The sequence below is a fragment of the Balaenoptera acutorostrata genome, chromosome 5 (genome assembly GCF_949987535.1).
Source record: "Balaenoptera acutorostrata chromosome 5, mBalAcu1.1, whole genome shotgun sequence".
NCBI classification, from domain to species: domain Eukaryota; kingdom Metazoa; phylum Chordata; class Mammalia; order Artiodactyla; family Balaenopteridae; genus Balaenoptera; species Balaenoptera acutorostrata.
This window is the reverse complement of record NC_080068.1, coordinates 25437411-25465240: the sequence shown is the minus strand read 5'-3', so window position 1 is coordinate 25465240 and position 27830 is coordinate 25437411. Positions and strand designations below refer to the sequence as shown.

At 38.4% G+C, this 27830-nt stretch overlaps 1 protein-coding gene across 12 annotated transcripts in view; it reads left to right on the top strand.

The window, feature by feature from the left end:
* The window catches only part of INPP4B (inositol polyphosphate-4-phosphatase type II B), a 779792-nt gene that overhangs the window by 664470 nt on the left and 87492 nt on the right, over positions 1-27830 (top strand). For all 12 annotated transcript variants that reach the window (XM_057546957.1, XM_028168300.2, XM_057546956.1 and 9 more), the window contains 4 exons: positions 4886-5045; positions 23681-23853; positions 25182-25305; positions 26379-26496. In XM_057546957.1, coding sequence (XP_057402940.1) covers positions 4886-5045; positions 23681-23853; positions 25182-25305; positions 26379-26496 — 575 coding nt within the window. The remainder of the gene's footprint in view (positions 1-4885; positions 5046-23680; positions 23854-25181; positions 25306-26378; positions 26497-27830) is intronic.

The window sequence follows — 27830 nt, the reverse complement described above, 5'->3', positions numbered from 1 at the left end:
TTTCATGTGGCTGAGGGGCTAAACAGAATCTGGAGACTGATTATTCTTCCCTGGCCTGAAAAGGGGAGGGGTTGGATGATTTTAGTAGGGAAGAATGTTGAGTAGGTCCCAGCCATACCAGCAATCTAAACAAAAAGAATCTCCTCAATGCACTGACCTCATGAATAAAAAAAATCATCAGAATGAGAATGGAGTTTTGCTGGTTATTTTCCTCTGTGCATATGTTTTCACAGAGATACTATGGAAAGTGGATTGTTTAGGATAGAAATCAGATATTCGAGGTACATCTTCAAGAATCTTTCCCTACCCATTTTTAGCATCCTAACTCCAAAATAATTATCTTGCTTTGGATTAATAATAATTCATAATTATCTCCTACAAAGTGAATTATCACCATTCCTCCCTACACTCCCTGTTTTATATCCCAGGCTGATGAATGGATCTGGGGCCTTGATGCTAACACTGTCCTCTATTAATACTGACCACTTACGTCCTTTGACCCAAGCTGATTGATCCGTTAGCCAAGTGATTGCTCCATCCGTGATTACATGATACTGTTGTTTTCAGACTTAAGGGTACATGGGACCAGCCTGTCCTTTTTCTAGAGTCATCTCTTAGTTCAGAATTTGCCATTGGGCTCATTTTCAAATCTCAGATAACCAAAACCTAATCTTACTCCTGTGAGGTGGCACATACCTATACCTGGCCTTTCCTGGGCTCCCTGTCCCCAACCTTCCTCTGTCTGGCTTGTCCCCAAAGTTCTAGTAATTTCATGAAGAGCAATTCCTACTGGGCACCAGAATGCTGTGGGAAACTATAGGGGAAGAATCAAGTCTTTGGAATCAAAATGGAATTTCTAGTCTACCATTTTAATATTGAATGTTATTCAACATCTCTTACCTGAAGTTTCCTCATCTCTAAAAACTAAGTCAATAATATTGACCTTGTGTGATGGTTTTTGAGAAGTAAGTTAGCTAATGTTCATATACCAGTTGAATATAAATAGCAACCCTCAATCTGCCTTTGGGTTGAAGTCCTCTCCTCCTCCATCCTTTGCTCCCTCTCTATGTCTCTCTCTGCCTTTCTTCCAGGCCTTCTGCAGTGTAGTGAGGACACAGCTCTCAAATCAGTCATAGTCTAATGTGAGAGACAGAAAAGTAAATCAGTGACTTTACTTTGTTGATGCCATAAAAGAGAAGGAAGCAGTGTCTGGCAAGGCGCAGTGTTCTCTCACCACTAGCTCGGCAGGATCTGATCTCCAAAAGATAAAGAACAGAATGAGTCTGCTTGGGGTCAGCTGCTGAGGGTGCCTCCAATAGAGTATTTGATTATGCATGAATCATGTGTTAGTGTTGCATGAGAAACTGCTCTATTTCTCACCCCCAACAAACATACTCCCAGCTCATGTGTCCTCCAAGCGTTTTCATGACTTAAATGTTTTGCTACCATTTACCACATAACCCTTTACTATATGATTGTTGGTTTTGGTCAGTGAACATGCTTGACTTTGCTCCTCATGCCAATAAAGATCTGTCTACTGACTGCAAAGGTTACTTTTTCTCCCAGTGGAATCCTGTAACCCGAGGTATCTGAAGGAAGAAGAACAATGTATAGGAGTAGAATGTAAAATCATCCTCTTATATACCCTTATGTTCACACTCTTCAAAGATGTGATTAAGAGCAGTTGATCCAACCCTTATATGCCTTTACACAAGAAAGACATCATGCAATACTACTCGTCTTTGATCAAAATAAGTTCCTTTCAACGTGGGCAACAGGAAGAGAGTTGAAAACCTATCTCCTATACAAAGCTAATCTGGAAAATTAAGAGAAAACTTCTCCCCTTTTTCCCCTCAGTAGTAGAGTTTATTCCCAGTATTAGCTGGAGAGTTGCTTCATTTTTCAATTTAGGAGCCTGAAAGATGCAGGTGATGGTGGTGATTAAGGCATATTCAGAATGGGAGCCAGTTAGTTTGGTTATATGATCTAGAATATAAGCTCCTCACCAAATTCCAATGAGTGACTTCACATCCTCAGCTTGTTTGCCATTCTCCAGCATTTCCTCCTGGAAGTAATGAGCTTTTTAGGTGTCAGAGGTTTCTACCTCATTTTCTCAGACAATAGGCAGAGAATGATGTAATTTATGGATATGATTGCTTTAACTAATAGCAGAGGAAAAGTGCTTTTAATTCTTTGGCGGAAAGGAGATCTTCGTTTAGGGGAAAATTGTTATGATTACTTGTGATTAACAGCATACTTTATACTCAAGATTACAGGGTTATAAAAAGCAAGCTTGATTCATTTAGGAAAGCCAGCAAGGATAGGACGTGATTTTGCCAAATTGCAATAATTTTACCAAGCACTTTCATAGATACCATGTCATTTGTCTCTCACTGCAGCATGGTGAGGTAAGCAAGGCAAGAATCATCATTCTAAACTGTAGATGAACCAACTGTAGGTCCCCAGAAATGAGGTGGTTTTCCCAAGGTATCATAGGTAGCATGTCACATAGGCGGACCTCAAACTTACCTTTTCTAACTTTGAATGTGCTGTTTTTCTACTAAACCCTCTTTCCCCCTTAGCTTTAGTATGCATATCTGTACACTCCCATATTTGGTTTAATGTGGTTGAATTATTCAACTTAACTCAGTCTTTACAAGACAACCATCAAATAATCTAAATTCAAATGTAGTTCTTTCTTCCTAGATTACTCCTACCCAAAAGTAGTTTATATGTTTATAAACTAACAAAATTAATTTAGCTAAAAAAATACATTTCAGTAAAAAAAATATAAACCTCTAAGAAAGTAGTATAATTGCATATTATCTTTCCACTAAGCACTATTCTAAATGCCTGAAATAGCTCTGTTACAGAGAAAACACCTACTGAAAGATTCCTTTATGGCAAGATGAAGGAAAAGCACTAAGATTCCATTTGGTTCATATGCAGTGATGTATTAGAGAATTCTCCAGAAAAACAGAACCAATAGGAAATTATTTATATATATGTACATAAGTATATATATATATACATATATATGAAGAGTTTTATTAAGATTTATTATACGGAATTAACTCACACAATTTTGGAGACTGAGAAGTCCCACAATCTGCCATCTGCAAGCTGGAGACCCAGGAAAGCTGAAGGTGTAGTTCAGTCTTAATCTGAGGTCCTGAGAACCAGGGGATCCAATGGTGTAGATCCAGTCCGGGCTTAAAAGCCTGAGAATCAAGAGCACCGAGGGCAGAAGATTGATGTCCCAGATCAAACAATTAAGCAGAAAGGGTCAAATTTCTCTTTCCTCTACCTTTTTGTTCTATTCTGGCTGTCAGTGGATTAGATGATGCCCACCCTCATTTGGGGGGAGGGGGCAAAATGCTTTATTGAGTCCACCAATTCAAATGCTAATTTTATCTGGAAATGCTCTCACAGACACGCCCGTAATATAAGTAAATAACGTTTGGCCAAATATCTGGGTATCCTGTGACCCAGTCAGGTGGATTCATAAAATTAACATCACAGGTAGGGAGTCAGTACCTCCATCTGAATGATGTGGAAAGAGAAGCAAGAAGGGAAGCCAGGAATGATTGGCTACCACGACGATAACTATATTAAAATTTTTATTTTTAAAAATAGAAATTTTTATGACTCAAAAAATTCAGTGTAATGTGTTGCCCTTGACAGAAATGGTTGCTAATCAGAATAAGGAAGATTAGTGACCAGTGACCGAGAGGCTCCCTAGTGATAGGGGCTGCTTCTTAGGCTTAAATCAGCCAAAGTGACTTATTATGTAGACAAAGCACATAATATTGAGTAGAAATTCTCATACTTAGTGTGGTCAGAAGCACCTGAAGAGCTTCTCAAAATTTCAATTTAGAGTTCCCAATGGTTCTTTTTTTTTTAATTTAATTTTTATTTTATATTGGAGTATAGTTGATATACAATGTTATGTTAGTTTCAGGTGTACAGCAAAGTGGTTCAGTTATACATATACATATATCTGTTCTTTTTCAGATTCTTTTCCCATATAGGTTATTAGAGAATATTGACTAAAGTTCCCTGTGCTATACAGTAGGTCCTTGTTGATTATCTATTTTATATATAGTAGTGTGTATATGTTAATCCCAAACTGTTCTGATTGACTTGTGGCACCCAGGGATCTGCATTTTAATTCTCTAGGTCATTCTGTTAGAAGTGATCTGAAGATCACAGTTTAAGAACTTCTAATACCTAGAACAGTCAAATCCTTAGAGACAGAAAGTAGAATGGTGGTTGCCAGGGACGGGGAGAAGGAAGAATGGGAAGTTCATGTTTACACGGTACAAAATTTCAGTTTGGGAAGATGAAAAATTCCTGGAGATGGATGGCGGTGATGGCTGCACAACAATGTGAATGTACTTAACGCCGCTGAACTGTACCCTTAAAAATGGTTAAAATGGTCAACTTTACCATTATGGATATATTATCACAATAAAAAGAAAAACAAGAAGTTTGAATGCAAGTGGCGGTCATTCTTTAAAAATATTGGTGTATCTCTGCTTTCTTACTAAGTATTGCTAAAGAAAATCGACATCTCCAGTGTAAAATGTCATAATTGGTGCTCAATTATGGATTCATGCCGTACGGTAGTTCATCATTGCTTTATGACAGAGGAAAAATAATGGACTAAATAAAAAGATTCACAACACTTAAATTATTCTTTATGAGGAGAAAGGAGATTTCTTGTCTATCCATAATTTGGCCAAATTAATGGAAGTATTAGAGCTGCTCAATCTGCATCCTTCTGATTTGTTCCTCTACCTGATGCTCTCAGATGGATTCATCTGATTTTGCCTGATCTCGGTTTTGCAATAAAAATGTGTAGTGATACTCATACTCTTTTCAGGATAGGGTGTGGGCCCACGTGGGCAAGAGCCTGAACTGCATTATTGCTATGGTGGATAAACTGATTGAAAGAGACGGCAGCGGTGAAGGAGACGATGGCAGCGGCAAAGATGGAGAAAAGGGCCATTCTCTAGGGGACTCCGTCATAACTCATCCACAGGGTAAGGAATCGTTTTTTTCCCAGTCATTGACGAGTAACCAAAATGAGGAAGCCAAGATACAATGAGATCGAAAAAGAGGAGTCAACAGTGCCTTAGATGAAAGTGCTGATAGCGTGCTTTTCCACTGCTCTGGCTGGGGTGATGGAAAGCTGTTTATCAAATTGCATCTCAGTTGTGTTTTCGGAACTGCTTGCGATGCTCGTTTTTGTTTTGTTTTTGCTACATAAAAGCCCTCTTGAAAGGAGAACAGTGTGTTCTTTTAAAGAGTCTGACATAGTTTAATCTACTTTTACACATTCCTCCAAAATTGTATTAGGAAGAAAAACAAGCATCTGAAAACGCTTAGAAACTGAAGAATCTCAGGACACAGTATCTCAAAATGGTTCCTGAAAAGAAGTCAGTATGATAAAAATGTTCCTTGCCTTATTCTGAGGAGTGATTTGGTGAATTATTTCAAAAACATATAAGAAGTTTTAATTCTGTATAAGAAGAATGTATTTGTGTGTTATTCCAAAGACATATTTTCACAGGGTCTAGACTTTCATGGATATATGTATATGTACACACACACACAGATGCATACATATGCATACACGTGTGGGTGTCTATGTCTCTGTAGATAGACACACACACGCACACACACACACATAGAGAGGGATATTTTCAAATGTATGGCTTTTTTTAAAATTAATTAATTAATTAATTAATTAAGTTATGGCTGTGTTGGGTCTTTGTTTCTGTGCGAGGGCTTTCTCTAGTTGCGGCAAGCGGGGGCCACTCTTCATCGCGGTGCGCGGGCCTCTCATCATTGCGGCCTCTCTTGTTGCGGGGCACAGGCTCCAGACGCGCAGGCTCAGTAATTGTGCCTCACGGGCCTAGTTGCTCCGCTGCATGTGGGATCCTCCCAGACCAGGGCTCGAACCCGTGTCCCCTGCATTGGCAAGCAGATTCTCAACCACTGCGCCACCAGGGAAGCCCTGTATGGCTTATTGATTAGCAAACACGATAATTAAAATTTTCACTACAGTTGCATCCCTATAAATGGCTTCTTTTGTTAAAATTTTTCGTTAATTTAATGAATTTTGACAACAAAAACTAAGACAGATACCTGCATTTCTCTATGATAGTAAGAACTGCTCTTAGAGTGGTCCCAGCTAGATGCTTAAGTGTTTGGAAAGAAAAAAGTGTTGCCCTACCCTCTTCTTCCAAAATCTGCTTTTCCTTTTCCTTAAGGAAAATGAGTCATGATAAAATATGGATGCTTATCAAATTAAATTTGTTTTCTCAATTTGTTTTCCTGCTTTTTCATTACTCACATTTTCATCAGGAGTTTAATTACGGGAAACATCAATCTTTCGTCACCTGATTAACAGTAGAACCATTTCCAAATCACTTTTGTAAACAATGGCTTTCTAAAGTTCGCTTACTGTAGATGGTCCTAATCCTCTAGAGTACGTTTACATAGGTGGAAAGTTTACACTGGTGTTCTTTATGTTCTACTTGATCTAACTGTATATGGGGATTTTTAAAAAATAATATCAGGTTTTTTTCTGATTTTCTATAATGTTTTAAAAATAATATCAGTTTTATTAATGAAACTAGTCCAGGTCCATAACTTTACATGAATCAAAATGAAAGCCTGTCATAACTTATGTCAAAAGGAACTAGTATACTTCAATTTTCTTTAATTGAATATTTATTGACCATCAGTGATGAGCCAGACACTGTGCTTTGCTCTGGAAAATGAGGTAAAGAAGCAGAATCCATATTAGTGACTTGTTTTGTCCATTGATGGGTGTTCAAGGCATAATAATTTTTAGCGAGTAAGATTAAGAGATTAAAGGATACTGAATTTTGCCACATCTTTTTGTTTTCATGTTCCCCAAAACTTCTCATTGATGAGAATGGAGTTCCAAAGTATTTGAAATTATGCATTTATTCATATCTTATATTTTATCAGAAGATTGTATCTGTGCAATCAAAGTTTCCAGTTAAAAAGTAAAAATATTTGTTAGATATATCATCTGTAAAATTAGATGAATCACCTTCATTTGAATGTAAAGCATTGTTTGGATATAGTCTAAAACCAGGTGGAATTTGCTCCCAAAGTAGAATTCACAACTTGATCAGCTTTGTAGATGGTTAGAGTCAAATTACAACACAGTGCCCTGTAACTGATTTTATTATTTCTATTTTATTATCCATGTTTATTTCATCCATTCTTTTTTGTGTTAGAAACATTTTTAGGACACAAGACACTATTTAAATGTGCAAAATGAAATCTATACTTTGGTCTGAAAATTATTCAATATAGTATTATCAAATAGTTCTAAGTTAAATCTTTTGTTAACATTTTACGTGTTAGACGATTGTGTGTAGTACGCATGTTTTGGCAAGGATAGTGGTACATAAAAGAGGATGCTTAACAAAGATAAATAGACGTCTTACAAATGAGTGTGTGCTCAAGTATACTTAAAATATATTATGGATGTTACTGCATATTTGGAGTGGGATTGATTAGCTCAGTTATTTACTAAAAACTTTTTATTAAATAATAAAAATAATAATGCTTATTATTCTTATTTTAATCTTCCTCTTAAGTTAGGGAAAAATCACTTTCAGTTTCTACCCATAAAACAATGCAGTAAAGAAATTAATACATAGTGGCTTTCTGAACTAATATAAAGCAAACAACCTAAAGTCACGTATTTACCTATACTACTCCCCCCAAACTATTGCAGACAAAGATATTTGAGATATACATTCACTAATGATATGTGCCTCAATTTACGTGTATTTTAAAATTTTATTAGAAATATTAATTTTTAAAATTTGAGAAGGAAAACATAGAATTGCATACGATTTTTATTTTATTTCCATCAGACATTTGAACATATCTTGTGTTTACACACACACACACACACACACACACAGACACACACAGAGTAACCAAACTGGAGTGCACAATATAAATACAGATGTACTTCTTGATATCCTGCATGTCATTATATTATGAGTATTTCCTGATAAATATTCTCTGGAAATAATGAGATTATAATGATTATAAACTAATTCATCAGAAGAGAAACCATTATTTTAGATATTTAATTATTATAATAATGCTGCAATTAACATGTAAGCATCTTTGAATATGTAAATCTTTAACTACATCTCAGAAATTGTCCCCTAAGTTAGATTGCTACAAGTGGAATTATCTTGTAAGGAAGAGTTACCCCTTCTCTCCAATGTAGTTATTTATACAATTACTTGTTTATATCAGTGTGGACTTGTGAATAATTTTATTCTTTGGTTTATAAACCAATAGTGTTATTATTTATTTTGGGCTCCAGTTGTTCTAGAGTTCGCTCTTGGGAGCTCTCAGTGGCCTTTTGACAGCTTCTCCTGCTACAGGCTACATACTTTCTTACTTACTTTCTTACTTTTTTATTCACTCCCTTATTCTCTAGTATCATGAGGGACTTACTCTAGTCTGATCTGTATTTGCCCCAACTCTAGGTTCAGCTATTTTCCAGGGAACCCTGGTTTCTTTTATTGGAGAATAGCGTTTAGAAACCAACATTTAGGTGGGTAGGGACATTTTGATGGTTCTTTGTAACAATAGGTACTCTTACCAGCAGTACCTGTAAACACTCTTTTAACTTCCCAACCTTAAATATTTTCACTGATTTCATGCCATTTGGGGTGAAAAAATCATATTGTAATTTCTGATTATTTGTGACTTGACATTATATAACTTAATACTATATTTCAAAAAATTATTTTGGTAATTAAATCCATTTCTTCAATAGCACCAAATTTATCCCCAGCCCATAGCTGGGGTGGAAAATCATTACATTCTTTTCCTTTTATAGTTAATTAATAAATTGACTCTGTGAGTGATTTGAGTCATCTAGAGTTCATTGTTCTATATAAGGTGCTAAATACTGATAGAGATTTGTTGTCACATCATTTATTAGTGATTATTTTCCTCACATTTGATTAGTTTTTCCTTATAATTAAGTTCTGCAGATATTTTTAATCAATTTTAGTCAATACACTAACTTTGATCAATTTCTGATCAAATAATCAGTGGATTTGGTCAAATTTTGTTCACGTGCTTTTAACTATTGTGTTTTATATTGGGATACTTTTTTTTTTTTTTAATTTATTTTTTGCTGCATTGGGTCTCTTCTGCTGCGCGCGGGCTTTCTCTAGTTGCGGCGAGCGGGGGCTATTCTTCGTTGTGGTGTGCGGGCTTCTCATTGTAGTGGCTTCTCTTGTTGTGGGGCATGGGCTCTAGGCTTGTGGGCTTCAGTAGTTGCTGCACACAGGCTCAGTAGTTGTGGCGCGCAGGCTCAGTAACTGTGGTGCACGGGCTTAGTTGCTCCACGGCATGTGGGATCTTCCCAGATCAGGGCTAGAACCCGTGTCCCCTGCATTGGCAGTGGATTCTCAACCACTGCGTCACCAGGGAAGCCCTGGTATACATTTTGAAATCTCATAATTAACCTTTAGACAGTCAGTTTTTCTTTCTTTACCATCATTTTATTTTTACATTATAACCATAATTGGTGTTTCTTTGTTGATTAAACAGATGGTCTTCTGAATTGTTGCTACATTTATTCACTTTTTTATGTTCCTCTATAACCTGCAGATATTTCTCTTTTCAAGTTGCAGATTTTTCTTTTTACACTGTATCAGTTTAATAATGTTTTAAACCTGTAGTTTTGAAGGTTTTGTTTGTTTGTTTTAGATCCAGGATTTGGCAGTGTATCTTACTTCATAAATTTCGGACTTACTACAATAGTGCTGAGAGAAATAAAACTTTCTCTACTGTTCTGCGCACAAATAATAGATTAACTGTTCCAAACTGTTCCAAACTCCCATGGCTTATATCTATTCATATATTTTCTTAATAAAGAGATTGTCCTTTTATTTTTTTGTACACTTAGTCATACTTATAAGCATCTTCTGTATGTGTAGTACCACATGCTTTCAATTGCATAATAAATTACGGACTCAACGATAAAACCAGTGAATTTAGAATCTTAGATTTTGACGTGCCCTTAAGGATTATGTAATTAAACCTCCTAAATTATGTGAAGACGCTTATCTGTAGTATCTGCCAATTTTCCCCTAGCCTGTGATACACAGCTCCACTGCTAGAAAACCTTTTTTTATGTCCTAAAATGGCATACTCCAGATGTTGATCTAAATATGTTTTCTTTAATTTTACCCGCTGGCCCAGATCTAATCATTTGCAACAAACGGAACAAATTTACTTTCCTTTTTGCACATTATAGCCTAACATATCTGAAAGCAACCATCATGTTATTTTTTGAATTGCCACTGTTTTGGTCATTTTTCAAAGGTTTAGCATCAAGTGCAGAGTAACACAGGAGGACCACTTGTCTACTTTTAGATACTATTCGCTTATTGACATCTAAGTTTACATTTGCTATTTTGACAGTCGTATCTTACTGTTAACTTCATTGAAATCCATAAACCGTGCTAAACTGGACCTATCCTTCAGGCTTCTCAAAATTCAAGTAATATTTAAGCACCACTCTGTGCTAGACATTGTGAAATATTAGGAGCACAAGGAGATTAAGACACAGTCTATCTCAATTCTCCTGAAGAGATTGATGTCTAAACCCACAACAGTAATATAGTACACTTTTGAGTACATGCTAATAAATACCTGTTTCTTTCATCCATCATATCTACTGCCTTACTCAGGTTTATTTTATTCACATCTTGGAAACATTTCCTGTCCATTCGTAGAAGTAATAGACAAAAATGATGGGAAAACAGAGATAAATATACATCCTTGAGGCATATTACTAAAAAGAATTGTGTGCATTGGAATACACTTGTTAATCACTACCCTTTGGGGATGAGTGTTGATCCGGCTATGTATTGACCCATTTGTGTTATTGCATGGCCTGTATTTCTCTGTCTTTCACGCAAGTGTCATGAAGTGCCCTGTGAAAGGCCAAATACCCTACGTCATTGAATACGTTCTTCTAATCTACCCAGCTGTAAGCCCTATCAAAAATGAGATGAAGTTCCTGTGCCAATTTTCCCAAATGAGCCCATGCTGGCTTCAAGTCATCACTGCTTCCTCATACAAAGGAGATAAACATCCCTGGAGATCACAGAATTAGTTCACGTACCACTGGTTAGTTTCATGTTCCTTGATTCTCACGTTCTTCCCCAATTCATAATTTTCTTCTAACTTGAAGGCACATGCCTTGGGATCTGAGAATTTATTTTTCCCCCACATCTTTTACTTTATCGCTGCCTGCCTCCAGTTAACACAATTGTCTGGTAACTACCAAGAATTTATCAGTAATTTATCACCAATTATCCACGAGTAGCGAATGCCAAAGATCAGTCGTCTGAAAAATTCCCCCCCATACTCCAAATAGGGACAAATCCAAGGTTTTAGCAAATCACATTTTTTAGCAAATCTTTTTTCCTATCTTTATCTTTGGTTGGCCAGAGTATCTATCTTCCTAATACACCTGAAATAATTAATGAATAGAACAGTTAATCAGTTGACACAATTATATCTAAATATATCTAAAACAGTTCATGGCATTAAGCCTTATGGAAGAGACTTACCAAATACATGTTAGTTGGAAGACAAAGAGGAAGATCCTTTCATTCAATTGATAGATATTATTTGAGCATCTATTCTATGCCAGGCACTGTATCTAGAAACACATTCAGTCATTGTCGTATTCTTGCAGTCTGGTGGGTGAGCAACTTGTATTTGAAAGGAGATACACAGAGATTTTTCCAAAGACAGCATCTACAAGGTAAAGAAAGTGGAAGAGGAAGTATCCATTTGGGAGTCTTCAGCAGATAGATAGATGAAACTGGATAAATGAAAGAGAAAGAATAGGAAAAAATGAGCACAATCCCTACTACAGAGCCTTGGGGTGTGGAGATTGCCCTCAGCTGAGGAGTAGGAAGCACCAAGGGATGAAAATCAAATGCAACTTGGAGACCAAACGAGGGAAAAGAGAGGAAATAGTCACCTTAACAGTTAAAACTGACTGCACTCACATTTCTGTGACATGCACTTTGCTAAGCTTTCCATCCCTGCCTCCCTTCCTTCTCATAACAAGCCTATAGGGGAGGTTCTGTTATATCCCCATTTTATGGATGAGGAAGTTAAGCAGTGCTTCTAAGGTCGCAGAGCTGGTAGGCGTCTGAGCGAGGATTCACATCCAGGCAGAGTGATCCGTGATTGAATTTGTCAAAAAGAACTGGGTCTGCAGAATAACTGTTGGACAAGGAATGCTTAAATTTTAAGAGCAGTTTTGCATGTGTTTACCTGCCTTTATGTTTGCTCTTAATATCTTGATGAATGATTTCCCAGGTAGTCATAGCTAATGCTTCACTTGTTGGTTACGTTTTCTCCTTATCTTACAAGGCCCTAAATTCCCAGACTCCCACTTGCCTCTTCAAGTGCTTTGCCATCTTCTTCATGTCACCCTACCTCATCCTTCCTGATCCAGCCACACTGGACTCTTTGGAGAGCTCACCTTGTGCTTTTCAATGCCAGGCTTTCAAAGGTTTGCCCATCTCTACTGTCCACAGGCTCAGTCTTCACATCTTCTGGGGCACCTTTTCTGATCTTTCAGACCAGAGTTGGCATGACAAGCGGGGGACCACTTGCAAGTGCATAGAATTCCTCAGTCAGCAGGACCCTTTGCTCTGGGTTTAATGCTCTGTGGTCACCATCTTGCCTTTTTTAATAGTGTTAGCTTTGTGTTGTAAATAAATAATGGGCAAAGAAGGCTATGCCTGGGACTTGGAGACTTGATTCATCTCCAGTTCTGTCTCCCTGGTTCTCCAGTGCCTGCCTAGCTTCCCCATCCTTGTCCAGTCCAGTGACCATCTCCCATTCCCACCCTCACCTGCTAAGGGACCTGGGCGTGAGTGCTGGAGAGTCAGGGTCAGTCTGGGTGCCTTTGAAGCTCTGCACACAAGCATCTCCATGCCCAAAGGACTATGACATGAAAGAGTAAATAGAAATCACCATGACAGGGCTTCCCTGGTGGCGCAGTGGTTGAGAGTCTGCCTGCCAATGCAGGGGACACGGGTTCGAGCCCTGGTCTGGGAAGATCCCACATGCTGCGGAGCAACTGGGCCCATGAGCCACAATTACTGAGCCTGTGCATCCGGAGCCTGTGCTCCGCAACAAGAGAGGCCGCGATAGTGAGAGGCCCGCACACCGCGATGAAGAGTGGCCCCCGCTCAGTGCAACTGGAGAAAGCCCTCGCACAGAAACGAAGACACATCACAGCCATAAATTAATTAATTAATTAATTTAAAAAAAAAAGAAAGAAATCACCATGACAGGCCGAGAGAGATACCACTGAGGAAGAAAGAAAAAAAGCTTGTTTACTACTTTTTGAACAAAAGTCTCACAATTTTATTTTTCATTGGATTCTGCACATGATGGAATCATGCTTTCTACAAGGGGTGTAAGTACAAAGGCCCACAGTCATCATGCAAGGTAACATGAATGAGTCAAGTGAAATTGATGGACACTGGAGAAAACTAGGAAGTAAATGTCCCTACAAAGAGGGCTACCACTACAGCTCTAGCCAATCATTCCCATGGGGGAATCTGGACCTAAAGTTACCATATCTTCTGATTTTTCAAGTGACGCTGAATTTTTATATAAAATATCCCAATTTTTAAAAGGTTGATACTAGATTTTTAAAAATTATTACAATGTGAGGAAGGCCAAATAAAATACATTTGAGGGCCAAAGGAAGCTGTTCATAGGCCACTAGTTTGCAGCCTCTGTATCTCTGATTTATTGGTAATGCTGTTTTAAATGTTATTTCCCCTACTAGTCTTGGCTCTGTGAGAAAATATGCCAAGTATTTTTGATTTGCTCTTGAATCAGCAGAGCCTAACATGATTCTCGGCAAGTAGAGTCCAACACGTAGTCACCTTGATCTATAACTGCTACCAGACAAGAAATGCTTAGGTTTTCTTGGTATTATTGACTGTCTTCAATGTACGTGCATATTTATGCATACATGCTTCAAAATCATTATATCCTCGGAACTTGCACTTAACATTCCTTAATATTCCTGGAGTCCATGAATTTCTACACATGAATGTTTAGAATTCCATTGGGAAAGAAACATCAATGAATAAGGCTTTTTTAAACTCATAGGTCAGCAGGTGAGACAACTTTTAAAATACACTTACAAGTTAAAATTAAAACTTGGTAAAAAATAAAAGATGACACAGAGATTTTTATTATAAACTTAGAATTCCAATAATAATTGTACCCTATGACACTGTTGAACATTTAGTCTTATCAGAAAATTAATGTTGTTTCCCTTAAAAATTGTGCCGTGAATTATGATGTAACAAAACAACACTTGACCCAGAGCCAAGATACTTGGCAAGTCCACAGTTTACTAATTTGGCTGCATGACCTTTGGCACATTGATTAAATTCTCTGGACCTCACTTTCTTTGTTGGTAAAATACAGATCATCTGCAAATATTTAAGGTCTCTTCCAGTTCTGAAGTTTTACGATAATAAAGATGTCACATTATTTTTAAAGTGATTTTTTTTCTTTCCTTTCAGTCATTCAACATATTTTAGTTGAGCATCTACTATACAGGCACTACTCTAGACACTGGGATACAATAATGAACAAAACATACAAAACACCTGACATCCTGAAGTTTGTATTCTTTTTACGTCTCTTGACATAAAAAAGTAACATAAGAAATAAGGGCATTACCTAATACGTTAACAGTGGCAAATGCTGTGGAAAAATATAGAGCGAAGTAAAAAGGTTTTGGAATATTGTTGAAGTTTAGTAGTCAGTGCAAGCTTCACTGAGAAGTTGATGTTTGAACAAAGACACAAGGAGGTAAGGAAGTGAGCCATGTGGATACCTGGGGTACGGATATTTGAGGCATTGAAAACAACTAATGCAAAAACCTTGAGGCATAAGTATGCCTTCCATGATCAGGAAACAGCAAAGAAGCTGGTTTGGTTTGAACAGAGAAAGTGAAGAGGAGAGAGTAGAAGATGAATTTAGAGGTAACTTGTTGGGGGAAGGATTATGCAGGGTCTTTGGATTGACTTTGGCTATTACTCTGAGAAAATCGAGAGGTAATTGGAGGGTTTTGAGCAGAGGATTAACCTGATTTGACTTAGATTTTAACATCCAGGCTGTTATGTTGAGATTAGACTGTAGATGGAAAGAGTAGAACCAGGTATAGACCAGTTAGAATCCAATAGTTAGAATCCAATAGAATCCAATCCTAGAACATAATTCTCTAGGTGAGACATGATGGTGGCCTGGACTAATAAGAAAGCACAGTGGAGATGATGAAAGGTAGCTGGGCTCTGTACTTACTTTGAAGGTCGTGCCAACAGAGTTTTCTGATGGTTTGGATGGGAGATTGAGAAAAAAGGGAGGAGTCAAGAATCATTGGACAACTTTTGGCCTGTGCAACTGGAAGGATGAGTGGCCATGGAGTGGTTGGGGAGGACTCTGGATAGAACAAGTTTTGTGGTCAGGAACAGAAACATGTTCACTTTGAACATGTTAAGTTTACATGGAAATATCAAGTATGCAGTTAGATATAAAAATCTGAAATTCAGGGGAGAGGTTTAGATAAATGATCCAAATTTGGGAATTGCCACCATATAGATGGTACTTAAAGCCATGAAACTGAATGATGTCAGCAAAGAATTGAGTGTTCAGAGAAGAGGGAAATGACCTACAGATTACAAATGGGGACAGCTCCATGTTAACAAGTGAGGAGCCAGCATCAGAGTTGGATAAGGAGTGGCCACTGGTCTAGGAGTGACCACCAAGCATGATATCCTGAAATCCAGGGTTAGAAAGTGTTCCATGAAGGAGTGATCAACATGCCCAATGCTGCTGGTAGGTCAAGTGAAATGACGACTGAGAAGTGACTGGTTTAGCAATGTGGAAGCCACTGGTGACACTGATGAGAGTAGCTTTACTAGAACAGATAGGGATTAAAGCTCCAGTGAAGAGGATTAAGAGGAAAAGAAGAAAAGGAACTGGAGACAGCATGTATGAACAACTCTTTGAGGACTTTCACTGTGAAAGGAAGCAGAAGAAATAGGGTGGAAGCTATAGCGTGAAGTAGGGTCAAGAGAGGGTTATTTTTTAAAGATGGGGAGGTAACCGTGTGTGTGCTAATGGGGATGATCCAGTAACAAAGGAAATACTGATGATGTCAGAGGCAGGAGAGAGAATTGCTTGAGTGATACTCTTCAGTAGTGAGAGGGGGGTGAGACCTGCTGTACGGATAGAGGAGCTGGTCTTAGCCGGAGAACAAATAGTCATCCGCAGAAATAGGAGAGAAGGAAAAGCATAAGAAATAAGTGCTGGTGAGTGGACAGACATTGGGTCACATGTCGAAATGACTTTATATTTGTTTCCATCTTTTTAAAGGTAGTAGCTAACAATTTGGGGTAGCTTATTATGTGCTAAAACTTGTTTTTAAGATACTGCCTTTATTATTTCACTCTTGCAACACTCATAGGAGTAATTCCACACATTTAATGGATGAAGAAGTAGAGAGTTGAAGTTACCTATGCACTTTCATGCCAAGTCTAGTGGCAGCGCCTGGATTCCAGCCCTGGTGGTCTGAGTTGAGAGCCTGTCCCCTCAACCACGATGCTGCACTGCTTCTGTTCTTTCCAGGAAAAAGCATCTCTAATCTTAACTCTGTACAGATAATTTTTTGCTATCACCCTTTGAGCAAAATGTTAAGTTTTATCAGACACAAATTAGCAGTATTATGAGATAACTTCATGAAAATCAATCCCATCGGTATCTCTTAAAAGTTTACTATGGAATTGTACCTTATGCAGAAATTAAGAATTGCCAAGTATTCATAATTACAATTGAAATATTATTTAGTGTTCTCATAAATCTGATGATACTCACTCCCACAGAGAAACTGGGATAGGCAAAGAAAAAAGATTCATATCTCCCATGTGGGAACTGTGGGGCATATAATTATGGAATAGAGTGAGAAATGGTACTGTTTATGTTATGTTTGCTTACTTGCCTACTTACTCAGCACTTATAAGTTGAATCTCTTTACATGAGGCTTTGTTGGATTTGTAGAAATAATTTTTCAAAGGATGCACTGTATTCCACTGGCCTTGAACTTTACTGACCTTGAACTACTACACTCACCTAGTTCGCTGCAGGGTAGATATGTATCTCCCTTTCCCCTCTGGGTGCCTGTGCTCTAATCAGGCTTTCATCAACTCAATATCCACCACCCCTCTTTTCTCAATCTTAGATACTGGACAAAATTTAAATGACAAGAGCTGTCTGATGTAGATGTATTGGTGATTTTAGGTTGCTCAATGACCTATGACCTATGCACTTATTCTTAAAAGCTCAGTGTGTTTGTAGGTCAGAGACCTGAGGTTACAGATTTTTTTAGGCCAAAAGGCAAAATAAGCTCAAGAAAGGTGAATATGTGACTCTTCCTGGTCCAACGTAAACTCTGATTCAAAACTTCTGTGCTACAACCAATGCAGAACTTGTTTGATGAATGGATTTAGTTCCTGGAAACTGTCTTAGCAGAATTTACTTAAGGCTTTCAACTTTGTGCTATGAAATGAGAAGTTTAAGCAGGATATCAGGTGATGCATTTCCTTTGCTGTTTTTCTAAGAGCAAGACTGGAAAGTTTTATGACGTTGTTCTCAGACTGGCAGGACTTAAACAAATAAGGTTCCCTTGACGTGAGAAGAGTTGCCTTTGTTCTTCTAGCAGTCTGTCGAGTTGAGCGGTCCACTCATTTCTCATACAACTGGAAGGTGCCAAGATCAGTCACTTACCTTGGACCATAGTTCACTGGACCCTACGATGATAACACTTGAAGATACACGTTTGTTCTTTGTGTGAATACCCTTGGAGCCTTTAAGACTGCTCCTACCCGATGCAAAGGAAGGTACCACATTTGTATGTGATCTTCCTCCCAGGCTTATCGTTAACCTTGCCCTACCTGATACCCATTATTTCTAGATTTGGCCTTGCTTCTTAGCTTTTGGCTCTCTGCTCACCCATACTCTGCCCCTTCCTTTTTCTCTCCCCACCCCTACTTATTCCATTGCCTATGCCTACCACGGTGACTGCCCACCTGGTTTTCCATTGGTTTTTCCTATGGCTTCAGGCTCCACACTCACTTCCCCTTTTTTCCTGCCTTTTCCAAGTCCTTAAAGTCAGCTCAGTCCCTTCTCCGCTCCCCTCTGGTCCCACTTCTGACCTCCTCCAGTTAGTTTATGGGTTCTGTATTTTAAGCTCCTTGATGGTAGGGGCCATGAGTTTCAATATTAGTATCAACCATAGGACCTCACATTGAAGAGGTTCTATTTGTCTAACGAATAAGGATGCAGTCGGCCCTCTGTATCTTCAGGTTCCTCATCCACAGTTGGTTGAATCTCCAGATGTGGAACCCGCGGATACGGAGGGATGATGGTACTATGCCATTTTATAGAAGGGACTTGAGCATCCTTGGTTTTTGGTATTCGCAAGAGTTCCTGGAACCAATCCTCCATGGATACTGCAGGACGAATGTATTTCTCATGATGGCAATGAAAAAAAAGGGGAAATTGATATAAGGAAGACAGGTTAGCATTTATTAAAGAAAAATAAATACAGGTGTTTTGTTTTTTTTTTAATTCCTGGACCAGATTGTAAAGATGGGCAAGGAGTTAGGAAGACTTGGAGGAGGTCATTCTGAGTGGCCAAGGAAGTCATTCTAGGCAGCCCAGCCTCAGCAGGTGCTTTTCTTTCCCTGATTACTCATCTGTTGTCTGGATTAGCCTCATTTCTGTGTCCTCTATCTCAGGGATATGGCTGATATTTGGAGGCCTCCAATGGCCGGGAGTCTAGAGTCTATGACCAAAGTTGGCCATGTGTAGTATACAAAGGAGTCCTGCTAGAAGGTATCTGGAGAGGAAGACTTATTATTAGTTGACCCCTCCGAGTGCTGATGTTCACATTGTAAAATTGTACCCAAAAGACAGAGGGGCACATAGGTAGCCATCTCTGGGTTGACGGAGGACATAGGCTCTTCAAAACCAACAAGGACTCTATGGGCAGGGATATGATATACCCACTCCCAGCCCCCAACCTTGAACTCACTGCCAGTTCTGTGCTACCTGAGGTTTGGGCATCCTATAAAAACCCTGTCAGCTGTGGGATGGGTCTCTGTTCCTCTCAGAACCTTGGAAATTTTATCACCCTCCTTAAAGGCCATGCTAATTGTTTGGCTTCACGGTTCATCATCTTCTTAACTTAGGCGAATCCTAAGAGCCAGGCTCATTTCTTCTCTTATCTCCTTGCATAAAGTTTAACGGGCATGCAAGCTGTGAGCTTTTCTTTCCCCCCACCCCCATGTCTAAAAAATGGTGATAACAAAAATAACAATGTCTACAAGCTTCCGTGAAGTTCATTATCTTAAAAGAGAGAAGGAGACCAAGCAACTGAGAAGAAAATGGCTCAGAAATTGGAAAGAAAGCATTATGCTCTGCTACCGTTGGTTGGTATTTGGCTCTTTTATTCTTCTCCTGAGCAACCTAAGAGCCATTGAGCTCAGAGGACGTGAACTCCCTGTACAGGAAATAGATGGTGTGTGGAGGAGGTGAGGGGGGCTCCCGGCAGTCGTTCTTTGAATTCTTCAGTGAATTCACTTGAATACGTTAGAGAAACGAGTAAAGGGCTGGAAGACAGGCTCTGCTTGGATGCCTTCCAATACACTTCACAAAGCTCAGGAAAAGCTCGGCAAAGCCACACGCATTTTATGCTTTCCTGAGGAAAGACTCTGCTTCTTGGTCTCAGGGTTAAGGAGTTTCAGCAAGTGTTTATAGAGACACTAGAACATTCTCTTCACATTTTCCTCTGTCACTAAAAGGAGCCCAGGGGATAGAATCAGCGATGTGGGCACTTAAGTGCCTGCTGGGCCAGTTAGCTTCTGTGAGAGGTGTAGGTGCGGTGACTATATTGTGGTGAGGCCTTAACTGCCCTTCGTCCTTGGGTATATCAGGAGTGTGTGTGTGTGTGTGTGTGTGTGTGTGTGTGTGTAAAATCTCAGTTGGAACGTGAGGAAACTAAACTCAGAAGAGTGGATGTGTGCATTTCAAGATTTCTTCCTTGGACTAGAAAATACAGAACGAACACCATCTTTATCCCCTCCCGGAAAATGGTTTTCCCATCAGGACAAAATAAACCCCATGTAAATTGTAAGTATGGAGAGACAGGAAGCTGAGAGGGATATGACAGTGGTCTCAGGGCTGTCAGGGGCTACCGCTTTTTTTGTTGTTCCCAAAAATATTTTTAAAGAGAAAACTGAAGCATTTCTTTTGCCTTTGTGAGAGTGATTTGGAATGCTCATTGGAGCAAAAAAGGCTGTTTATGAACTGACTACTTTGGCCTTTCTTTGGCCTGTCACACCCCATTGTGTTTATTTCAGAACCTGAGATTTACACTGAGTGAATATTAACAGGGAACAAAACCTGAAGCCATCACAATTTGCATTTGCCAGTGAGGTTTTCCTTTATCTGCTGAACTTCAATTGCTTTTATTCTAGAAAAAAAAATGTATTTTTAGCTTTCTCAAGTATGCTTCTTTATAGGAAGCTTATTACTATCTTTAAGCCGTTCTACCTTGCTCACCAACTTGTAATTTTCTCATTCATCATTAATGTTTTCTTATATTGTCATTTTCCTTAACTTTTAGCCATAAAAAAGTATAATTATAATAAACAGAGACACTGGAATATTGCTAGTGTCAGACAAATACCTAACAACACTCCTAGATTTAGAATTTCAGTGTATTTATTTATTTTTCCAGGTCCTCAGTTTTATTCTAGAAGGACTAGAAATCAGGTGATCTCTCTGTCTCTTTTTTGTCATTGTAATTCTGATTGAGTCAAATGGTTAAATAAGTGTGAAGATAGGTTTAGAAGTGAGTAAAGAAATTATCCTGATGCTAATGAAGAAATCTGTGAAGATTCCTGTTTTAAAGATCTTCAAGAAAACCATCAGCTATATTTAATTGGAGCTGTCACTTAGTATCTTCCAAGGGAAAAAAATTAAGTTAATTTTCCATTTTCTAGTAGAAAGAGCCTATTACACTTTTGGCCAGGTTTTTGACCACTTGACACAGGAGAGTAGGATGTAAAGTGCCCAGACAACATGTACCTGCTGTTTGAGAACTATGCAAATATATAAAAGAGTATAAATCAGTTACCTGAATGGAGTAAGTGACCAAGTAGTTCTACTTCAGCCTGATAAAACAGCGCCACCTACTGCACACAGGCTTTATTTTATGTTGGAGAATTCTTCAGTCGAAATTCATCTCTGCAGACCTCAGCACAAAACAAAATAGGTTTTCAGTCTGTTATATTAAGATCTACATCTGGGTCAATTTATTGAGATATTTGTTTTGTGTGTGTGTGTGTGTGTGTGTGTGCACATTCATATTGAGAACAATAATTAAATAAGAGAGTAGGAGAGAATGGGAGATAAAAGAATGTAAATATGATAACAATAGGAATATCCAATATTCCTTCTTGGTGTCTACTGACGTGTCTTTTATTCTGAAAATAAGTCTAATGTACCTCCATTTGCCCTTTTTACAGCTACTAATGACATAAAAATCAATAGTCACCGAATGCCCGTTTCACTTGAACCACTGTTCATATCTCATCCTAGGCTGCCCACAGTGATTCCTTTATTAAATGATTACCGATTGAATAGGCCTTCATTGAATTCCCCTTTCTCTAGTGTTTTTTTTTTATTCCTATCATAACACTTAATTCTACAATATTTTAAAATAATAACTCCTAATATTCCTAATGTATTTTGCATTATGGCATCACATAAGCATTTACATGGAGTATTAACAGGAGCACATGTTTTTATTGAGTTGGGGCCATTAATTATCCTTTCACCCATTTTGGTTTATTTCATCTAATCTATTTCACCACAACATAAAATAAGTAAGTGACAATAGATATGGTACAATAGTGATTACGATTCTTTTCATCACTACCTATAACTCTTTCAAGGTTTTAACTGATTATTGACCTTTCACGTCAGTCACTTTTGTAAACTGAGAAGGTCATACCACTTCAGATCTTGATTCATAATTAATTTTTCAGCATTCGCTCGTTTCTTTTCAATCATATTTGTATTTTTCCCACTACTGTTAATTTATTTATATATTAATGGAATAGCACACAGTCTGGAATTTATAATGTTTGACATTCGTCAGGGGTTTGATTTCCAAATAAACTGAAATAGAATATAACTTGTTTCTATTCTACACGCCAAAGTCATAATTATATAATTGAAACATGTTAAATTTCTAGACATACAAAAAGCACAGATGGTTTCAATTTTGTATCCTGATTTGAAGGAAAGCTATTTGAATTCCAAATATTGTCAAAAACTTGATTTTCTTTTACATGTCTGTATCTTAAAAGACTTTTGTTATATTTACTATAACTTTACTCATTCAATTAAAAACTGAATATCTGCTATGCTAGCTTCTGGAGATTCAGTGATTAAAGCAGAAATTTCTCACCCTCAGTGAACTCCCTTTCTTGCAGAACAGCATGGATCGTTCTAGAACAGTAAGAGCAAGGAGCTGGATGCAAACTTTTAGTAAACAGGGATGGGGGGAGGAGGGGATTAAGGGGAAAATCAAGAAGACTTCCTGGAAGAGAGAAACCCTGAATTGAGTCTGCAGAGAGGATAAAGTGTTTGTCAGGAAGACATGTAGGGGGAAGGTGCTCCAGGATTGGAAATAGGATTTGCAAAGACACTGAGATGAGAGGGAACAGGTTTGGGGAAATCCATGTTGTTCAGCTCACCTGGGACTCAAGGCTGCAAGTGAAAAAGTTCTGAGAGATGAGACTGAACACGTAGGCAGAGGTCAGATAATGCAGGGTCTGTCATGCTTTGGGACTTTGTTCTGAATGTTTTGGTGTGTTTAAAATAGTTTAAGTTAAGGAAGAGAAAGAGTGAGTGATGGGATTCAAACTGATTAGAAAGCCCCCTCTAGCAACTCTGTTGAGAAAGGATTCGAGTAGAATATGACTGGAGGAAGAGGGGTCAGTTATGGAGCGGAATAGAAAGTGGTCCGAAGGAGATGGATAAATGATGATGGGAGAGGGCAAGGGGGAAGATGAGTGTTTGATGGCTTACTATGGTGGTAGAACTGACTTAATGACCCAGTAAATGTGGAGACTGTAGAAGAAGTCCAGGAAATTGTTTCCAGCATAGGAAGAGTTTGGTGGCACAATCCACTAAGATACAGGCTATGCACAGATTAGAGATGAGTAGAGAAGAGACGACTTCTACTATAGATGAGTTAGATACACCCAAGTGGGTGGCTGGTAATAGACACCCAGAGTTCAGAGGAGAGATTGGAATCGGAGATCTTTAAATCTAATCTTTGTGACTCCTTAATAATGTGTAGAACTTCTCTGAAAAAATAAGTAAATTGATTCTTTCCTCCAAGACCTTCCTTCATCTATCCCGCTGTTCTTATGCCCCATCCATCCTGCAGAGGACTGGTATGAACAGTTGTATCCCCTCATCCTTACCCTGAAGGACTGCATGGGAGAAGTGGTGAATCGAGCCAAGCAGTCCCTGACGTTCGTGCTCCTTCAGGAGCTTGCCTACAGCCTTCCCCAATGTTTGATGCTGACGCTGAGAAGAGACGTCGTCTTCAGCCAAGCCGTAGGTGCCTCTTGATCCTGTGAGCCCAGCACAGTGATGGGTTGTCAAATAGTATCCTTGGTGAAGATAGATGTCTTTTTTTGACAGTTTTCTTTTTTTTTTTTTAATGTTTTTATTTTATATTGGCATATAGTTGATTAACAATGTTGTGATAGTTTCAGGTGTACAGCAAAGTGATTCAGTTATACATACACGTATATCTATTCTTTTGCAAATTATTTTCCCATTGAAGTTGTTACATGATTTCGAACAGAATTTCCTGTGATATACCATAGGTCCTTTGGCAGTTTTCTTTTTAAAGGGATTCTTTTCTTAAAGTTTAGTACCCAGTTTTTCTTACTCATAATGAATACAAGCCGAATGGAAACAGTGTCTGAGACCTGAAGTATTTATTTCAGCAAAGAGGTGGCCAAGTCTCTGAAATGTCCGTGCTATTTCACAGGACACAGAGTCTGTGAAGGAAAGGGTCCCCCGTCCTGTCCTCATGTTATGCCCAGGGGTCTCCACACGGTGCACAGTGCGGATGGCAGCCAGGACTGGCAAAAGGGATCTGTTTGCAACCCCTTATTTATACAGCTCCCTCATGAATCCCAGGGCAGGACTTCATAATGATCTCTTTTTTGGTGTTTATAAAATAAGTTCACCAGGCCATAGTCTTGAATGGGAGGTTTGACAGGACCACCTCCTTTGTCTATACCCAACCCTAGCCCATGACACCAAGGTTGGCCTCCATCGCAATGGCTGTACTCCTTTTCCCCTCCTGCCTCCACCACCATGATTGAGTTTTATAGACAGACACGTGTAAGGAAAGAGACAGAAGCCTCTCCTTCTAAACCTTCCACACAAAGGGAATGTTTTACCCAAAATATCTCTTGTCGCCCCTATTTCATGCATGACCCAGTAGCAAACGGAGCTAAGTGTCAGGCATTATGATCTACCTTATACACATTTCTCCATTGTGTCCTTTCAACGACTCTGCAAAATGAGAACTATTATCTCTATTTTCCGTGTGCAAAAAAATAAGAACAGAAAGATTTGGAAGTGTTAAATAACTTTTTATGGTTTTACTGCTTAGAAATGGGAGGGACAGGATTTGCAGATTCTGAGTCCATGGTCTTTCCCATTTCACAATGCTGCCCTCCCCAAGCCATACTAGAGTAAATGCAGTCAACAGATTTCAAAATGGATATATAAATAGTTATAATTTTGTTACACATACTTGAAAATTTCTGATTATGTCTGTGATGTCTCAAAGACTTATATATTTTTAAATTAAAGTTTGCTGACCCCAGTAATTTCTTCAATGATTGTTTTTTTTTTTTTTTTAGCTTGCCGGATTGGTCTGTGGTTTTATCATCAAATTGCACACAAGTTTGTGTGACCCTGGCTTCCTTGAGCAGCTTCACACGGTGGGATTGATAGTACAATATGAAGGACTGCTAAGTACATATAGTAAGTATTGCTTTAGTCCATGTTAAAATAATATTCCTATTCATAAAGATATGTGATCCATAGATTCTTCAGTTAAATATAAAAATGAGTAGTAAACCTTTCTTGCATCAAGCATTAGAGAAAGAATGTAATTTTTAGTTCTTTGTATTCATTTTCCTTGCCACTGTGCTTTTACTCTCATTATGTTTTGAAAATGGAATTATAGATTATTTCACAGTGGAGTCCTGAGCAGCCATCTGGCTTTTTAAATAAAGGCTTTTGCCAACCTAGTTTCAATGACTGGATTTTTAAAGTCCCAACTCTGTAATGTCTAGAGCTGCCCTGTTCAATACATAGGTTGGTGTGGCAGTTGAGCACTTGAAATGTATCTAGTCCAAATCAATAAGTACTCAACGTGCACACCAGGTTTCAAAGACTAGTGAAAAACGAGTTTTATGTTAATAATTAATGAATAATTAATCATAGTATATTGATTTACAGCTGAAATGTTATTTTGGAACTATCAGGCTAAAGGAAAACAGATTATTAAAGTTAATTTCACCTTTTAAAATTTTACTCTTTAAAAAGATGATTACCAGGAAATTTAAAATTATATATGTGGCTCGCATTATATTTCTGTTGTGCAGGACTGATCTAGAATCTTATTTAATTACTTCCTTCTTAGGCTTTATTTGTCAGTGTATTAAGATCTAAAACTAGCATGAGCTTGGGTCAGTGACCTTCAATTCAGCCATCTCTATTATTTCGAGAAATCAAATGTCAGTCCTGCCAAGGGAAGGAGGTCTGCACGATACTTGGTGGCATAAAAGAATGAAAACTTCTCTCTAGCCTTCCGGCAAAGGCGTTCCTCTTTCCTTCCCTCAAAGGGTATGTGGACAGCTGGAGTCTATTTAAATGGTTCTTGTTTCACGGATGAAAACCTTCAGACTCAGGAAAACGTATTGAGAATGGATTCACTGCCTTCAGAAACTCATCCACTAAACTGTTAGAACAAATTCCAGCAGGGAGGTGGAGTACAAAGTGACTTTCTTCAAATAGTATGTTTGTAACTAGGTTCCTTTGCCCTTGTTTAGGTGAGGAAATTGGAATGCTGGAGGACATGGCCGTTGGTATTTCAGATTTGAAGAAAGTCGCTTTTAAAATAACAGAAGCCACATCCAGTGATGTCTTGCCAGTTATAACAGGAAGGCGGTAAGTGGTGTTCATTTCCTAAGACCAAGCTTTGTTAGATATTTTTAATTAACCCCTGACAAAGGAGCCAGGGAGAATTAAGGTTTGGTTTGGAAATGTTTCTTTTGTTCTCTTTTCCTTTTTGGTGAAAAATCAATGTAGGTGACATGACAGGGGAAGATCTTGAAAAACCCATAAAAGTCTCATGAATGTTTGTAAATTGTACTATAGGGAGGTAAGTAGGGTAAGGTTCCCCTACGAAGTATGAGAAATTCAAAATAATAGCAGGCATGAGAAAAACATTTTTCTCTTTATTACTATCTAATCTAAAGCTCTGGATGTTTTTACTTTTGCTGGAATCATTCGGTTAATAGTGTCATAATTCTTGAGATGTCTTGGTATTAAAAGCAGCAACATTTTAGAAAAGGTGTATTCCTATGTCCGGGGCACATACCACCATTTTTCTTAATTAGTTTCGACAATTCACTGCCAGACTGAGATTTCTGAGAATGGTTTTAAATAAATAGTTTTGAAGGTCAGTGTATAATGGGCAAAATATTAGAAATAATTAAGAAAAATGATGGTATGTAGAATAGACCTCTAATAGAAGAATTATATCCTATGGGCAAATTATTTTAATCAGAAGTCCTCCAAATTTTAACCATTCTGGCATTAACACTTTTAAGTGCTGCATGAGGATATTTGAAATTTGAAACAGTCTCAGATCACAGTGAAAAAACATGAATTTACTAAAGAGAGAGCCCTTTTCATGCTAGAGAGAGATGGAGAAGAGACTTAAGTATAAAAGTTCACACTGGGCTTCCCTGGTGGCGCAGTGGTTGAGAATCTGCCTGCTAATGCAGGGGACACGGGTTCGAGCCCTGGTCTGGGAGGATCCCACATGCCGCGGAGCAGCTGGGCCCGTGAGCCACAACTACTGAGCCTGCGCGTCTGGAGCCTGTGCCCCGCAACGGGAGGGGCCGCGATAGTGAGAGGCCCGCGCACCGCGATGAAGAGCGGTCCCCGCACCGCGATGAAGAGTGGCCCCCACTTGCCGTAACTAGAGAAAGCCCTCGCACGAACTGAAGACCCAACACAGCCAAAAATAAATAAATAAAAAAATAAAGTAGCTATAAAAGACCTTTAAAAAAAAAAAAAAAAAGTTCACACTAAACTTGTTTTCTTATCTATAGTAAACATATAATTACTTAAAATATTGTGTGAAGGATGCCCAGAAACACATGGTTGAATGAAAGGTAACTGTTTCTTATACATAAAGAAAAAACCACATCCTCGTAAAGCTAAATATTTCATCTGCAGACTAATGCTTAATTTGCCATTCATTGGAAGAGGAA